The sequence below is a fragment of the Blennius ocellaris genome, assembly GCF_963422515.1.
Source record: "Blennius ocellaris genome assembly, chromosome: 5".
Lineage (NCBI taxonomy): Eukaryota > Metazoa > Chordata > Actinopteri > Blenniiformes > Blenniidae > Blennius > Blennius ocellaris.
In genome coordinates this window covers 14,250,546-14,268,146 of record NC_137654.1, presented here as the reverse complement: position 1 = coordinate 14,268,146, position 17,601 = coordinate 14,250,546, and the positions used below count along the sequence as shown (strand labels likewise).

Here is a 17,601-nt window from a genome sequence, read left to right as displayed (position 1 = left end):
TTTTAGACATTAGATTTGTACAAAAATAGCTCCATGGGAGGGCAGCAATGGGGTATTTCGCATTTGCGAGTCTGTCATGGTGAAAAACCCGATGCTGTGGTGCACGACAGTCACTTATGGTACTACTGCTCGACATACGTTGACGAACTGCAGTAGAATGAGAAGCACTTGTCTCCACTCAGCCGATGTCCTCAGGATGGCTGCTCCCTCCTCGGACACTTCAGAGGTTGCACAATGAGAATGTTTTGGAATCTTTCGAGCTCTGCCTTTCTCTTAACAGCAGCTGCTGGTTGTAAGGAAATCATTTGTAAAGGCTGAGGATTTCTGGGGTTCTCCTGCGTCACCTTACCAAAGCAACGTAGAGCTGAGGTGAGCGAGCTGTCGGACAGTTTTTGGGAAGTTTCCAAAAAGGTGCAAATTGGTGATGTGAATGTCTGTGGGTCACCTCTGAGTTTATCTGTGAGGCTTTGGCAGAACTGCTGGATCTTCTGCTCAAGGTTCTCTCCAGATGTCCCTTCATAGGGAAAAAAAAAACACAAAACTGTATCAAACCTTGATGACAGCAATGTAACACCGGCAAGCCCAAGTGTGTGTGTGTGTTGCTGTCTGAAAATCACTTGAACCCAACTATTGTTTGTTGGGTCATTTAGGAAGGTCATCTGGGATCAAATCTCATGCTAAATCGAACATGCGGATTCCACAATCAAACAGTATTACAGTGATGCTGCTTTACTTCATTAATATTATTGTAATGAATAAAATTTTCTCATGCGAATGCACTTACTGGTTGTAATGGACTTAGAGGCTGAATGGCTCTTGTTTATGCTCTCCTCCTGAGAACTGTCCAAACCTATACACCAAAAAAGGTAATCATCACATGGATCATTCTACTGAAAGATGACAGAAAAACAGTTTAGAAACTATAGAAGATTCAAACATCTAATTTAAGAGTTGCTGAATACAAAGTGAGCTCATTTCTCAGTGGAGTAAACATTACATTTCTTTATCAGTTCTCATAAAGCATGTTTTACAGAATAAAAATAAACATTTCTTTTGTATGCTGTGGTACCTACAAATGGTTTTAACCCTTTATGGAGCAGACAGCAAGCTACTTACACTCTACAACAATAAACATAGTCACACATGAAACAACTAAATAGTTGTAAGTAACAGTTACATGTGTAGCACGTGAAGGATTTCTGAAAATTATAAACTTATAAGGTATGACTGCTTATAGGTCTCATAAAAGCATGAAAACATTCGTGATTTGGAAAAATGTTTCTTGATTTAAATCAGTTCAAACAATTGATGCTTTAAATTGAAAATGCTTAAACACATACTCATGTATTTGGCAATAAACCAAAAAAAAAAACCTGACAATGTCCATTTCAAATAGACATCTAAGGCATCTAGTCGGTCACCTTTAAAGTAAATCATATTGTTGGACAGCATTACTCAAAATATCGAATGTTTGTGAAAAATATGTTATTTTAGATCTTTAATTATCCTAAAACAACATTCCACAGAACACATTTTCTATTTCCAAGTATTTCAGTGAGTTTCTAATAGAGAGTTGACGTTAACCTGATTGCTTTGTACCCACGATGGTAAAAATTAAAATGAACTTCCAACTGTACATCTTAAATGATAGGATTAATTACTCGATTACAAAAACTACTGACATTCAGTAGCAACAAAGAGAATGAATTAAAGAGGCTAAACAACTCACCAGTTGCAATCTCATAGTAGAGCTTTCTCATCTGCGGTGTGATGATGTTGGGGACGACCTCAGGATGACCAAACTTATTTAAAACTGCGCTCTGATGTTTGCAAAGTGCACCGGCGACTCCGACTGCACATGTGCAGCATCCGACCGTCACGTTGACGTCGTACTCGGATGTCGTGCTTCTAACCACATAGTGGTGCTCATCTACCTGTTAAAAAACATGCAGGCACATTTAATTTCGAAATGAAAATATATATATTTAAAAGAAAAAAATAAAAGTGCTCCATACCTGTTCAATCTTTTCACAGTCCACATCATTCCCATGAAGGCAAAGCTTTGACCTGAACAGTTGAGCTGTTTCACCGACTGCTACGTCAGTGAGACGATCGACATAGGAAGCCTCCATTCTGGTGGTAACAAAATCCACCAACTGAGTGGCATTGTATGTCCTCAACCGGTACAGCAGCAGTTCTTTAGCCAATCGAACGGCACTTTCAACAAAACGGTTGAGATCATATCCTCTTGCTGGAAGATCACTGGGAAGACAAATGGCCCATTCTCCATGTCTCCCGTACGCCTGCAGTCACACAACAGAAGGTGAAACACATGTGGACATAGTAACAACAGCATGCAGATATCTGATTATCACACTTTACACTGATCTGTGAGGATCCGGCTTAAAACACACCTTTGAGAGGTGATGGAGGAATCTGGGATACTTGACAGCAAGAGGATCAGCAAGACATTCGTTTAACTTCGGCATCAGTGATGACACTGAGGTAACATAGATGAGACTCTTAAATGAATCCAGGAGATGACCCCGGTCTTCCTTGGGCACACCGTTATGGGAGCTCCACAGCCACCTCCACATGCCCTGCAGTTGGTGAAACATCGACAGGAGCAGCTTGGCGTCGGGGAAAACTGCCCGGAGCGACTGCCGCAGGACCCTGCAGTCATCGGTCACCACCGCCTGAGGTTGCCCTCGTCCATAGAAGCTATTGCTAGGAAGCAGGGTGAGCAGGAGCCGAAGGCCAAATGTTACGGACGACTGGGTCTTTGAGGTCGTAATAAACACCCCGAGGGGCAGCGGTCCAGCAGGAGAGTAGGTGAGAAGGAGAAACATGCACTGGTTCTGGCGCTCGCTGCTTCCAAATGAGCCCACAAAGATCAATTCTCCACTCTCTTTCAGTTTTGTGTGAGCTCTTCTCATGAAAGCAGTACATATGGCAATGGCAACATGGCCGTCTTCAGTCTTTTCCATTTTTGCACTGGTGTCACCTTGGAGCACGTTGTGTTGGTTCAACCTATCGCTGAGATCCACCAGCATTTCTTCTCCTGACGGCGGGCGGTAAGGTCTTTGAAAAAGCTTCTGGTAAAGCCTGAGAAAATCAAACACATCATCACTGGTCAATGGTCAAAATTCTGCATTTATTAATTTTTTTTTTTTGTGGCAAGATTGTAATCCAACCTGTAACAAAACTGGATGTCAGGACAAACAGAGCGGTCTGCAGCAGCGTAGACGTAATTTTCTCCTTCCTGCTCCTGCAGATCAAACTTGATCATATGCAGCGCAGTGGAGGGGGAATGACCACTCTCAAAAAGCATCTTCAGTTTGGCAACGGTGTCACTGGAGACGTCCCGGTAACGTGCAGCTTCATCCCGTGACAGCCAGTGGTTATGCTCATGTCTTAGGTTTATGTTCAGTAAGTAACCATCCTTTATATGAGGATCCTTTGACCTAAAAGAAACATGACAGTAATATCACAACAGCTCACACGTTAGGATATAAAAGGTTTTATAAATAACTGCACTGGTAATCTGGTGTGGCGAGACAATTAAAAAAAAAAAGCAGCAAAGCTGGACAGAACACCAAGAGGATGTCATGGTTGTGAGGAGAATGGGATCAAACACATTTTCAAACTTCTTCTCACTCCTTGATATGTATGCATCTATATGATGATCTTCGTCTTTTAGCTGCTCCCTTCACAGCCGTACACAAAAAGTGTTCAACCAATGACTGGCTTATATGTTCTGTATGTATTGAATCAAATGAATAGGACTCAATCCATCAAAGACTGGGTAAATCTGGATAAACTAACAAAGACGACCGAGATTCCCCTAAACTGAGAACTGTTGAATAAATGTGCCACACCTTATTTACATGTTCAGCCTATTCAACTTTCTTTGACACCAAGTCTACATACGCATTTTGCATATTAGCAATAGTACTTAACATAATCCCATAATGAACCATTAAATGCAATTAGTTTTAGTTTTTGCAGATGTCAGATATTCTTCGAGGTGTAGTGCTCCATTAACCTTCTGGGATCAATAAAGTTTAATTCCATAAAGTAGCAATTTACTCACCTTGATTTCCTCTCCTCACTTTCCATGTGCCTTTTCAGGACCAAGAACATGGTGGCGCCACATGAGGTGTTTTTGGTCTTTTTAGCAACAGTTTTTGGACACGTGTTGTGCTGACATCTTAGGTCTACCTAATACACAGACACATTTTAATGAATTGTAATGACGCAAGAACTGAAGCAGAGTAAGACACAAGAAATGACAATCAATGAGACTATTTTAGTACTTTTCAAAAACAAAGAAAAATAAACAAGAAAGAACCATATTTAGTTAAAATCCCATTTCTTTTTAAAAACGTGTGTTAGGTTATCTATATTATATTCTGAACCAAGTAATCTCTCAGCATTTCGAGTAACGTCACCTCAACATCCTTCGTCTTATGTCTCTACAAATGTGGTTAGATTAGCTCTAATTATATTTTTTTGAAGAGTACTGTCTGCATCATGAAACTTACCCTGTAGGAGTTGTATCGTCCAGTGTTTGGATATGTTCTCGACTTCCTCCATGTGACTCCTGAAGAGGTTTGGAAATCCTCCAGCCATTTACGCGCCTCATCTTCTGAGGTGATTCTCAGCTTCATGTGAGCCCTGAAATGAGTCTGGGCAGTCTCCTGGTAGAGGCACACCAGATGAGCATATCCCTCCGGGAGGAGTTTCTGCAAAAAAAGCAATATTTTAGAAATTGATATATTTAAAATAATAATTTGGTGTACATTGATTGACGTGTTACTTTTTTCCCCCCCAAATGAATGAAAGCAAAATAATCCACCTGCCATGCAGTTTACATTGGGAACAATTGGCATAACCGTTAAATAATTCGTTCTGCTTAGTATGATTAATCCAAAGTGCTGCATAACAAGAAACAGACATTCCCATTTTAAAAAGATCAGAGGTATTTAGTATCTTTCTGCAATGTTTGGTTTTCAGTGAGCTCATCCCTGCCTCAGCTTTTCATCGGGAACTGTTTGTAAAGAGAAATATTTAACAACCTCGTGTACGAGAAGGTGACCCAAAAGCAGTGATTAAACCTATGACATTTCATGAGGAAACCAGAAGCTGATCACGAACTTTTTTGAATAATATTTGACCCCAAGTTAGCAAGTCGCCAGTTTGCCATGCTTCATAAATTAGTCTGATAAACATTTATTTGTCAAACTGATTCATATACAAACCTCCAAAAGTGGGCATCCTTCTGTAGCTACTCCTCGGTCTCCTTTTACCGACTTCAGGCAGTGCACGCACGGCGTCATGTTTAGAAAAAGTATAAAATGAAAAAACACTTTAGCTTCATGTAAACACCACAGGAGGAAGAGCAGGAAGGAGCAGGAAGGAGCAGGAACCAATCACAATAGTCCAGGGCGTTACCTTGCTGTCCTCAACCAATAGACGCTGCGACGAGCCAATCATAGGTAGGGAGAGGCGGAACTTAACGACAGACGCGCCTCTGCTGTGTCGCCTCGAACTGCTGCTCAAGCAGATGATTAACAGACGATGGCGCTATAACTCTGCATTATCTGACGTTACTGAAGTAATTCCCTGAAGTAACTCCACCACAAGCAATGCATTTCATGCGATTCATTTATCCTTTGAAAACTTAGAGTACTGTGACGTGGTTTTATTTGGATTTTAAGAATGGCCCACTAAACAAATGAATTATAATCTCCTGCTGAGGAAAATGACAGACTTAAACGGAAGGAAATTTGTGGTACAATGCATTGCATTAATAACTAATAATACTTTATTAATCCCCCTTGAAAATGTTCATTTTCAAGTATGCAATGGGCAGCCCTATTAGGGCTGATTGGGGTCAAGGGTCTTGCTCAGGGAGCCACAGAGAGTTGTGATCTGTATGTTGTGGGATTCAAACCTGTAAACTCCCAATCCCAAGTCCTCGAGGCTCCAGGCAACCCGATGTCTCAGGTGCAGTGAAGCAAATTATAGCCACATAAAATCTGAATTAGTTTTGCTTGAATGGCTCTTTTGAAATGTGTCTCTCCATGGTAAGGGGACAGAACTCTACAAAAATGCTTCAAAGACTGGATAAAGAAATCAGTTTGAATGCAAACTCTGATTTCTATTGAATTAGAGAGTGATCTGGTTCATGACGTTCCTTCTTAAACCAGAAAAAGAAACTGCATTTAATTCAGCATGTCAACAATGATGACAATGATGCAGATGACTGTTGAAAATGATTGAATGATGAGGCAATATAATATACATACAGATTTTTTTTTAAATTCAAGTTGTTTTCTTTCTTCTTTTTTTTGTAAAGAGGTTTTGCCCCCATTTGACTCTGTAGTTGATTTGAAGGTAGCTAGATTATAGGATTGTAGACCAATGTCTATAAATGTCCAAAATAAAAGTGCTGCTCCTGTGAATCAACTTCCTGAGGAGAAAAGCACATTTTAAAAGATTATCCCAAAAAACAACTGGATTGAAAGTTTACAAAGGAAACTCCAGTGGCAAAAAATCTGTTGTAAAAAGCAAAAAATGTGTTGTAAGCTGTGTGTCTTTGCCCTGTAACTGAAATTCTTAAAATGAGTTGGAAGTAAACATTTGATCATTGTTAGTATGAACATGACCCAGTCCAGCTCATTTTTAGATTTTACAGCTTACAGTGCTGAGAAATCGTACTGGTAGAGCTAAAGTTAGATAAATAAGACAGTGGATTAAAGGAAATTGTGTTGATTATTAATGTCTGTATAGATCAATATTCTTATTAAGCAATATATTTTAAAAAGTGTCCTTTTTATCCCCAGACATCCTTTTATCAGACACAATAACTGTATATTAATATAGGGAATGACTGACAGAGAAACATGTTTACTGTTAAAACAGGATTGTTTTATTCACACAATATACAATAACCTATGATCAAGGAGAAACCGGCATGTCGAAATTGTCAGAGAACAAAAGTGGTGAATTTATCATATGATGCTCCAAATGGATCAATGTCTCATTATGTGTACTACAGCTGCATATGTGTTCTGTGTGGAGTGAAAGAACTCAGAATATAAAAGAGCAGCAACAGGCACTTTGTCAGCTGTGAGAAGTGAACGCGATATGTTTTATAGAGCACGACTCTCTGAGTGCTTGAAGCACACCGATGGAAGTTTGGAAAGGAAATACTTGAGAAGGAGGCTTTTGATGAAAAAAAATAAATCTTTCTTCAGATCTTTATCTCGGTGCGGAAGGTCTGTACGAGCTCGTGTTTGGCCGGGTGTCTCCGTGCCCGAACCGTTAGGGTCCCGTCAGGCCCCAGTGATGATGTCACCGAGGTGGGATCCACATCCTCAGGCAGCTGGCACTTGTGGGTGAAAGTGTTCATCACTGAGCCGTCCTGGGCCAACTGCAACAGAGAGAAAACAAGTGATTTGTTGGAGACATGTATTTACCAAGTCACATTAACATGGAGTTATTTAGAAACATGCCTAACTTATGAAAAAGAGAAGGGAGCTGCTTTAAATTGTGCTTTTTCATGTTTGACCATCAGTCTGGCCTAACAGAAGGAGCTGGATCGACAGTGTGGTAAACCACAAGAAGACCCGGCTCACTACAGAAGTATTTACAGTCATTATGAGACCTCTTCCGTAGATCTGTTACTAATGTCACTCATTTGTATATATTTCTGTACATGGATAGATTTAATTTGTAGAGGGTGTCCAACTTTGGCCAAAGGATCCAGTCATGGAAAGACTAGCAATGTCGTAAAGACTGGTGTGACTGAGTCAAATCCAAAAGAAGCATAACGCCCACCTTTTCTGCCCGGACTTCTATTTGGTTGTTGGATGTGGTGACGATGACGTCCTCGGGGGAGAAGTCTTGTACATCAACTGTGAACTGGTACGAGTCATCTACAGTCTTGATATTTCCGCCTCCACCTGAAACCGCCACAAAACAACAAAGTGATATAAAAATATCTCAGGAGGAAACCGGGAGCACAGATAAATACTTATCTGCACATTTCTCTGCCAACTAGTTATAAATGAATTTTGTTTTACACTGCTAATTTTCAAAAAATGAAAAAGTGCATTTAAAATGGGACCAAATTTAATATTTAGTATTTAATATTAAATAATGTTTCGTGCAAAACCATGAGTTTAATCAGCTGCAGCTGTTGCAGGCTATAATGTCTTAGCAAATATTCATAATTATTATCATCTAACTAGTACAACAACAGTAATATTTTTTAATGCCTCTGAAGCTAAACAGCCTCTTGACAATAATATCCTACAATGTTGAAAATAAATAGTAGGAATTCCACTATTCGTATAAAAAGTACTTGTGGTTTTAAAATTATTGAAAAATATGGGGGGTTCTATTGTTTGTTTGTTAGTAGTGGGATACGATCTCTACTTAAAACAATTATACAACTCAGGGAGTCAGGACCAAAGCTGATGGCCCACAACAATATAAACCTTCATTGTAAGATGCAGTTTGACAAGTTATATCTAAAATCAAACCAGCATTTGATGTATTATAATGCAAACTACCAATTCTTAGAGTAATCTTTTCATCCTTTTACTCATAAGTTTTAAGGACCACTGTTGGTGCATCATTGCTTCCAGCAGCTGAAGAAGCAATTTAAGGGGACGGCTGATCAGTCCTGTGCCTGCGTGGTCTAACACAATCAGGGGCCCAGCAGGTGGCAGGAACAGAAAGGTGTCACCCATGCATGTGTATATGTGTGTGTGTCACACATACACACATGCATGTGTCCTCACACGTGACTGGAAGGAAGACAAATCACAATTCAACATGAGATATGATAACATATGTAAGCGTTGTCTCTTTTACTATTTCACCCTACTGATTATCACAGGAAACGTATATGAGGTTTATCAGAATTCTGATGTTTAAGGCTGCAAGGTCAAGGACAATATTTTTTACTATAAAACATGGCTTTTAACTTGAAACAAATACAGGAGCTCAGTAGGACACATTACAAAGTCAACATGTGCATTAGGAGTTAATTACATAATCAAATTTGTATACTACTCTTTTAAGAGTAGTATACAAGAGTGTCAAGAGAATCAGTGAAGGCAAACAATGCCAAGTAAAATATGTAAAGCGGTGACTTTCCTCTGACTCTGACCTCACACACACGCCATCACGCTGGAAATTGTGTGTCTGTTTGAGAGATATTAGCACCGACTTCAAATGTTCAGCTTCGCTTGATTGTGTGACGTCACTCCAACTGTTTATGTGTGTATGTGTGCACAGTCGTCACCGGGCAACCAACAGTCCGTTCCTCACGCAGGCGTCATCCCAGATACTCTGTGTGTGAAGTCACACTGCTGGCAATCAATCCTGCATTCCCTGGCTTATGTGCACGGACTGTATGTGCAGTGTGTGTCTCGCTGTCCTGGTAGCAGCTCCTACTGGACACCGACTGTTGCCCCAACGCAATTATGCGTCGCCCATGACTCACACAGCTCGTGGTCTGTGAGTCCATTTAAAGATCAAATGCCACTCATTCATTCACACGTCTGTGTGCATCAGTAATGAACTGATTCGGAGGAGTTCACACAGAGTGCACACATAACTGAGCCAGAGGATGAACCGACAAGTGTACCATCCCATGAACACAGAAACGGTTAAGAAATTCCTGTAATGGAAAGTTTTCTATAAGAAAATGGGCCCAATGTAAAGTTTTGTTTCTATTACAAATAAATTTAGACGAGCACAGGACTACACTTCACCCACAACAAACCCCTTTTGCGTCCTGTGTCAGTCCTGTAGGATGCACTTTACAGTCATTATTGTCAAGTTAACCTGCATTTTTTGGTATCCCCGTGCTGATTTGTTTATAAAATACATTTCAGAGTGTGTAAATGTTGTTGTAACTTACTGGAAAACCCCAAAGCGTCGGTCCCGGGCCTCATGAAGGAGCCAAAGTCCTCAGCAAACAGTCCCCGGCTCTTCTCCATGTATGGGTTCACAGTGGAGGAAGTAGACGAAGTTGATGAAGTCTGGTGGAAACTACGCTCCGATCGATAGGCAGAGGAGTTGGTCACACTCATGGATGGCTGTGAGTGTCGGGTGAAGCAGAGGAGGAGAGTCAAGGGAAGCAAAAAAGGAGGCGGAGAAAGTTGATTCTTCTTGTGGTCCCTCTCGTTTGGAGGTTTGGAGATGAGAAATATGAAGCACAGCTCCTTCACCGCTCGCCTTTATTTGATCACCTTCTGTATTTGTTTCTTGTTTGTGAGTGGCTCATTCACGTTTTTTTCCTTTCCTAGCAGTCGCTCACCCTCAGCTTTTATATACCGTTTGACCCCGTGCACAGTCCGAGGTGGCACGTGTGTTCCAGCTCATTGGGAAAGGGTAATAATGTTCTATATTTATCATTAGTCACAGAGTGATGGAGAGAGGGGGTCTGTGGTTGGAAAAGGTCTGGGCATCTGAGGGCTCGAGGTTAAGAGAGGGAGGGAGAGAGAGAGTGGGATTTGATAGAGAGAGCAAGGGAAAGAGCAAGTGTTGAGAGGGACAACAGTTGTCATTCCTGACACACCAGCCCTGAAATAGCTGTCCTATCCTAACCGCTCCTTAATTTCCCCTCTGCATCGTCATCCATTCAGTGTTTTTCCTCTGCTTTCTTAAAAGTCCAAGATGTATTTATTTTCTCATTAAAATCGAATCTGTCATGGTTCTGCTATTAAATGATGAGTTTTCACAGCACGATGGAATTTCTTTCCTTTTTCAGGCCCTTGGTTTCAAATAAAGTCTCACTTCATGTCATCTGTTTCTCAATTTAACTCGAATAAGTTACATAACAATGAGCGAACTGCTGGAGAATGCTGCTTTCTTGACCCCGCTGTGCTGGATCAAGTGAGGAAAAAAGTGAAAATGGAGCCCTTACCTCTTATCTCAGAGGATAAGTTAAGCAGAAAACAACGATGGAAAGAATGCGTTTGAAAACAAAGCCATCGGCAGGGGGCAGGGGACTTAGTTGTGACATTGCTTTGTGGCTATTAATATCTACACGGAGACTGCAGCCCATCATGATTAGACAGCAGCAACTCCTTTTTCCTGTAGTTAGTGCTGCTGAAAGCTAATCCATCAAAATCCATTTTTAGCATCTCTGACGTTGCATATTGCTTTGTCATTCCAATAAACAGAGGGTTCCCTGTGATTTATGGGTGTCAAATCTCAAACACACAACAATACATCACTAGTTCATGTCACTATCTGAGTACTAAACATCTAACATCACCCTAAAAATTGAAACGTGAAGAAGTCTGCAGAACAGAAGCAGAAGAAGGTCATCTTGGATTTTGAAGTTTAAAAGGTTAGCCACTATTGCACACCACACTGTTATTTGCTTCCAGTCTTATCAGTATGAAGCTCCAAGCCTCCTGCTGGAGGTCTAAAATCAGCCCAGCAACTCATCACCTCCCTACCAGGGAGGCACAGACCCTCCTCCCTTCCCCAGTAACAGCGCTAACATTTTTTCAGAGTGCTCACAGTGTTTTGCAGCTTTTGTGGCGCTTCCATCTAAACCCAAGCAGCTGGTCGCTACCAAAACAAAGACGACAGATTAAATGTCAATAAATTAAGTTGTTCTCACTTTTTCATCCTGCTGTAGTAACTGCTTTGCCACGAGCATCTACATTGTCTTCTTATTTCTCTGACTCATGCCTCATTTGTATAAAATATCAAATACTTTGTCTTCTCTGGCTTGTCAGCTGTTTACTCACCACAATGTGAGAGAGGAACATTAGCAGCCCATCAATCCTCAAAAGCCCACCGGCTTCTTGCAGTTATTAAATTATATCATTGGTAATCAGGCTGCTCTGTCAGGCAAATCACAAACGCCAAATAGAAAATGTGAGTGTGCATGGAGACTCCCCTGGTGAAGGCTGGATGGTGAGAAGATGAGAAGTGGACAAAGAAGAGAAGGTGTGACACGAAGCAATGATGAGTATAAAAACAGAAAAAGATGGAAAGAGAGAAGCCACATGGATCTGCGTCTATATCATTTGAAACAAAGAAATGAAGATTTGCAATATGAGACAAAGAGGGGAAACACTTAAATGTGTTTTAAACATTAGCTATATTTTTCCAGATTACATCTTTATGGGTTTTTTTTTTGGGGGGGGGTGGGGTTATATTAATAGAACGCATTTCAAATAAACAATCTCCTACACTGATGAACACACACACACACACACACACACACACACACACACACACACACACACACACACACACATGAAGGCTCAGATTCAAACCGGGGATATTCTCACTGGGAATTATGAGGGATAACCACTAAACCACAGTGCGGCCAACTCAAAGACAGTTATGAATTCAAAATTTATGATCTTACTCATGTTGCTATTTTTCTCGTCAGGACTTTTTTTTCATGTGGTATTTGGTAAGTGTGTATTTAGTTTCCAAGGCATCATTCCAAATAAAGCCAGTTTTTTAATTATCTGTATTCAGTTTCAGTTTAATGTCAGGTTGTCAACGTCAGCCTCGGCAACTTTTACACATAACCATTTTTTTTTTTTACTGCTGATTTATAAGCACTCTCTGTAAAAATGTGTTAAATTGAACTGAAGAACTGAATGAACTAAAGTTTGAAGTTTTAAAGTTTTGCTTCCAATTGAGCTAAAGAACTCGATGTGAGAAAACAATAATAACTTTTGACTCGTAAATCTCACGAGTTATATATGTGTGTGTGTGTGTGTGTGTGTGTGTGTGTGTGTGTGTGTGTGTGTGTGTGTGTGTGTGTGTGTGTGTGTGTGTGTGTGTGTGTGTGTGTGTGTGTGTGTGTGTGTGTGTGTGTGTGTGTTTCACATGTGGTTCAAACACCAGTTTACTGTCTAAGAATCATCGAGGCACCAGTCGTAAGTTCTGCTCCATCGCCTCTCTACATTGTTGCTGTGTTAATTAAAATGACCACGAGAGGTCAGTAGAAATTATACTCCCTGGCTTTAATAATTTTGTATTGGATTGATGAAAATGTTTGCTGCCAATAATTTGTCATGACAGCAGTCACAGCCGATGTTTTTGCTTGGGGGAAAAAAGAAAGTAGGTGTGAATATTTTTTTGGCAAAAAGCTCAAATAACATGAAAGAATAAAGGCAAGATACCGCTTGTGCCATAACAGAGTATATAATTCAAGGAGGTTCATGATCATAGGATTTAGGTGTGAAAGAAAGCACAACACATCACACCACCTTGAAACTTCAATCACATGAATAATCCTATTGAGGAAACCTCTGTGAGTGCTATTACAGGGTTTATAGGTCGGAGTCAGTGGGAATAAACAAATGAAATCTCCAGCTCATGTGGTCACAAATCATATCAAGTTTTACACCAAATATGGAGTCAGATTCTGTAATTATTTCTGAGAGCTGACCAGAGTGACAAGCATGAATGTCAAAATGACCTGGGAAGAAAAAACAAAGGAGGGAGCGAATCAGATCCATCAGGAGTCCATGTTGTCCCACCAGTGACATTGAGTCACCCCCGTGTGTGTGTGTGTGTGTGTGTGTGTGTGTGTGTGTGTGTGTGTGTGTGTGTGTGTGTGCGTGTGTGTGTGTGTGTGTGTGTGTGTGTGTGTGTGTGTGTGTGTGTGTGTGTGTGTGTGTGTGTGTGTGTATGTGCATGTGTGTGTGTGTGTGTGTGTGTGTGTGTGTGTGTGTGTGTGTGTGTGTGTGTGTGTGTACAGACACAAGTGTGCATATGCACACACCCACGCATACACCTCTTGTTGTTTGGCCTACAGCTGCTGAGTGTTACATAATAATGCAGAGGGACAAATCCCACCATGATAGACTGTGACTGAACTGCAATGTCGTCTCACAAATACTGATTTATTTTCAGATGATTGTTAACTTTGTGTTCAAAAGTAGCTACAGAGGTAGAAAAACTCTAGACTGAGAGCTCACAGACTCCACTAACCTTTATTCAGTTGCCTCAATGAAAAGTAGCACAGATACAGTATTTCTGTTTGATCTAAATAGCCACTTACAACTTTCAGACTTGATTAAACTTACATGAAGGATTAAATCGGGTTGAAATAAATACGCAATATTTCTGATTGTGGTCATGTACTTGTGTTGCCGTGAACAAAATACAAAAATGCATTTGTTATGCCATAATAAAGAAGTCTTAGCAAAATTGATGCTATACATGCTTCTGTTTACAGTAATGGTGTAATGAGTTGGGCAGGAAAAAAAATTAGAAGATGTAATGAATTTGAATCTACATAGTTGTTTTTTTCATTTATGTGGCTGCTGAAAAACAAACAACAGCTGACATTCACAAATAAAAACAAGATAGAAAGCACAGCTGCCTACTTAAATATCCAGTAATACAGTCCATCATTCATCACAGAGAAAACTACAACAGCAGTTAACTGTAAAGGCTGTTCAAGTGACATTCATGTTCATACTGTATTGTGACCTCTAGTGATTGTAGCAGTAATGGCAGCAGGACAAAGCGAAGAAGTGTAACTTTCACCATTATTGGGCTTTTGTTTGTATGATGATCCAATGCATTTATAAAGAATCACACTCGTATCCATGTCACTATTCTTTAAGTCCATTGTTGCTTTATATTGAGCTTTCTTTAGAGCATCCACCATCCTCTAACAAAGATTAAAGAGTTACTAGGTTACTCATTTCTCTTTGGTCAGTTTGTCTTAGTTGGTAGCATTTGCAATATTGGTTGCTGCAGATATCAGTAGTAGTAGTCGTAATATATATCATAAAACACAAATTATACAAAAAGATAAAATGTGCCAAGAGGAACTGCAACGAACCAATTCTGTAATTTGTGTCTATATTTAAGTTTGAAAAAAATGATGATAGCCTGTCTAACTTGTTCTTTTTAGACCTGTAATGACACTATCTCACATTTTATATTAACTTATTTGGTTAAATTTTCTGTTGTGTTGTTTACAGGCCACATAATAAAGCTTTTTGGTTTGGCTGAGGGAGCAATCTGGTTAAATACCAAAACAACACTGTAATGAGAAAAATGGTGCATTCATTATGGAAGCTCCTGTTTCCTTCCTTTTGGTTGTGTAGGAATTATTCTACTACATATAACATTTATACATCACATGAATTACTCACTTCTTCCTAACGTAAGCTATAAATATGTACCAAATCTTAGGATTTTTCCATTCGAAATAAACCTCTTAATATGTATTTGCAATCGTATGAGTAAGAAGCCGTGTCTTTGAAAGTTTTGTTAATGTAATTCGATGTGAATATTTCACTCCTTGCAAGAAGGTGAAACTTCTCAAGCTGTTGATGAGAGTTGTGTAAAATAATCTCCTGGCTGGCTTTGCATTTGCTTCATTGTCCCATTCCCATGGAAACAAGTTTCATACTGTGAAAAAGCGCAAAGTGCATATTGATGTGCGAGAGCATGTGGTCCTGTATTTCTCTCTATGTGGGTCCATAGAACTAGAAGCACAGTTGACATTAGGGAATTGAGTTAAAGAGAATTAAAACTCAGGTCCCAACAGTAATATTATTTCCATAAGGAAAATCAATAATTCTTTTAGGTGGCATGTTTCAGGGTTAAGGGTTGGAGTTAAAGCTGAGTATTTTCCACTGGAGCTCAATCCGACACAGTGTAATATCCTCAGGAGAAGTTGAACATTTGTTTGTCTGAGTGTGCCCCTGATTGTTCAATCTGTGTGTGTGCGTTTAGTCACCGTCTGAGAAATGATTACCTTGACCTTCAGCCGGCTGCTGAAACCAAACCTTAATTTCCTCCGAGGTGTTAGATGTTTCCAGGACTCGTGATGATTGTTTCATGTGAAATGGCTTGTCCTGGCTCTCAGGGGATTTCAGACAAGGGTCTTTTGAAGCGAATCACTGACATTGTGAAGGTCATAGCAATCGCTCCGAGTCCACACAAGCTGTAAAATATTAATAACAGCCAGTACCACTCTCATAGCATAATGCAGAGTTTATAATGAGGATAAAAGTTTTGTTTCTGAAGCTTGTGTAATCGTTCTGCAAGAATGTAATTACTTTTTGTTTGTCGAGACCATTTGTGCTACATGACCAGGTTTGAAGAGGACTCAGTATAGTTTCCTCAGTGTTTCAATAACAGTGTTCAGTGTTCATTATGAATGTGGCCGAATAACTGTGTAAACACACATTTTACTTTATCGCCTTTGAGAAAGAAACCCAGACGATTCATGTATATCTGATGATCTGCTTCAGTCAACACTCTCTCCAGAAGATTTTAATACTGTGAGGTTGGTGTGAAACTACAAGCCTTTGATGCTGCATGTGTATTGAGTTGTTTAATCTTTATTTAACTGACAAAGTCAGGGTGGGAACAACCTCAGAAGTCTCTGTGGACCAAACAGGAAATAAAATGGCTGGATGGAGGATAGTATAGAACCACTTCACATGTAGACGATGTGACCAAGAGACGGCACCAAGAAGCTAAATACCATAAAACAGCAACTACAATACAAGAAATGCGTACGCATAACAATGAAAATGATCAAGACCAAACTCATACAAGATTTAAAAGCTACAAGTCAGAAGCAGATGTACTGATCAGATAATATTGTTTTCATTGATTTCAGTTGTTAAGAGCAGCAAACTGAAATAAGAATTGACCAAAGGAAATGCAGGTTTTGAAAATGATCCCAGGATTAAAGTTGCTGTTGGAAATGTTGGAAATGTTGTTGGCCAATGAATTAAGTTTTACGGAAGCTTTAGCAATGAGAGGTTTGTAAATGTGACACCCGAGTATAAATAACAATGATGAGTGTTCAGTATGATGCATGACATCTAGTTTATTGTCAATATTTTATCACAGTCTTTTCTTAATTGTGTTTTATGTGTCACTTTTAAACTTTCTCCCCGGCCTACCTTTTTAATTGTTTAATTATTTATGTAGCACTTGTGTGTCAAAAATCAAATGTCTTATTATTATTATTATCATTATTACTATACAATAGGGTGGGAGGATTGTCATTTTGGCCATGCTGTGTTTTGTAGGGTGAGCGGGGGATGGTTTGTTGTTGTTACAGTCCAAATATAACAACAGGGATTTAAAAAAATAAGCCAAGCACAACATATATTTTAATGGATGAACAATGGCTTTAATATGAAAGAGAATAGGTTGAAAAATGTTCATAAATACAGACAGGGCAAGTATGACAATTAAGAGGCGATATTATGTGTAATGCATCTCTTATAATTTGGTAAAATGTCAGTAAGGTCATTAAACTGCCTCTGGTATTAACAGAAACAATGAAGATCTATTATTGTTATGCAGGTGGAAATTTGCTGGTTTCCTCTTTCACACAGATGTGCAACATTTGAACCATTCCCAGTACTTGATCTTCCAAACAGGAAAAGGTATTACCCCTAACCTGTTGAAGAAATGGTTAACAAAGTGAGCAGGTTGTGGCAGTTTTAAAGAGAATGATGTGAAATGAAAAAATTGAAAATTAACTGCAGATAAAGACCTACGACTGTAATTGCAAACAAATAGTTGAGATATTGTGCTAATAACATATCA

General features: G+C 39.6%; 1 protein-coding gene and 1 long non-coding RNA gene across 2 annotated transcripts; both read right to left on the bottom strand.

Moving 5' to 3' along the window:
• Positions 1-197: 197 nt before the first annotated feature.
• Positions 198-1,847, bottom strand: LOC308130418. The gene is made up of 3 exons (XR_013936631.1): positions 1,730-1,847; positions 785-850; positions 198-514 (listed from the first exon to the last, which is right to left on the bottom strand). It is a non-coding gene; the product is annotated as an uncharacterized lncRNA (long non-coding RNA).
• A 5,064-nt stretch (positions 1,848-6,911) lies between these two features.
• On the bottom strand, positions 6,912-10,474 carry hspb7 (heat shock protein family, member 7 (cardiovascular)). Its single transcript, XM_080497025.1, has 3 exons — positions 9,941-10,474; positions 7,846-7,970; positions 6,912-7,438 (listed from the first exon to the last, which is right to left on the bottom strand). Exons 1-3 carry the CDS (start codon positions 10,110-10,112, stop codon positions 7,259-7,261), a joined length of 477 nt encoding a protein of 158 aa, XP_080353151.1. The 5' UTR covers positions 10,113-10,474; the 3' UTR covers positions 6,912-7,258.
• Between the last annotated feature and the right edge of the window lie 7,127 nt (positions 10,475-17,601).

What these genes read in the sequence shown, in the direction of transcription:
- hspb7 (XM_080497025.1), bottom strand. Translation starts at nt 10,112, where the DNA reads ATGAGTGTGACCAACTCCTCTGCCTATCGATCGGAGCGTAGTTTCCAC. An exon ending in CGACGCTTTGGGGTTTTCCA is followed by an intron (nt 7,971 to 9,940) that starts GTAAGTTACAAC and finishes TGGCGGTTTCAG; the next exon opens with GTGGAGGCGGAAATATCAAG. An exon ending in TAGAAGTCCGGGCAGAAAAG is followed by an intron (nt 7,439 to 7,845) that starts GTGGGCGTTATG and finishes TCTCTGTTGCAG; the next exon opens with TTGGCCCAGGACGGCTCAGT.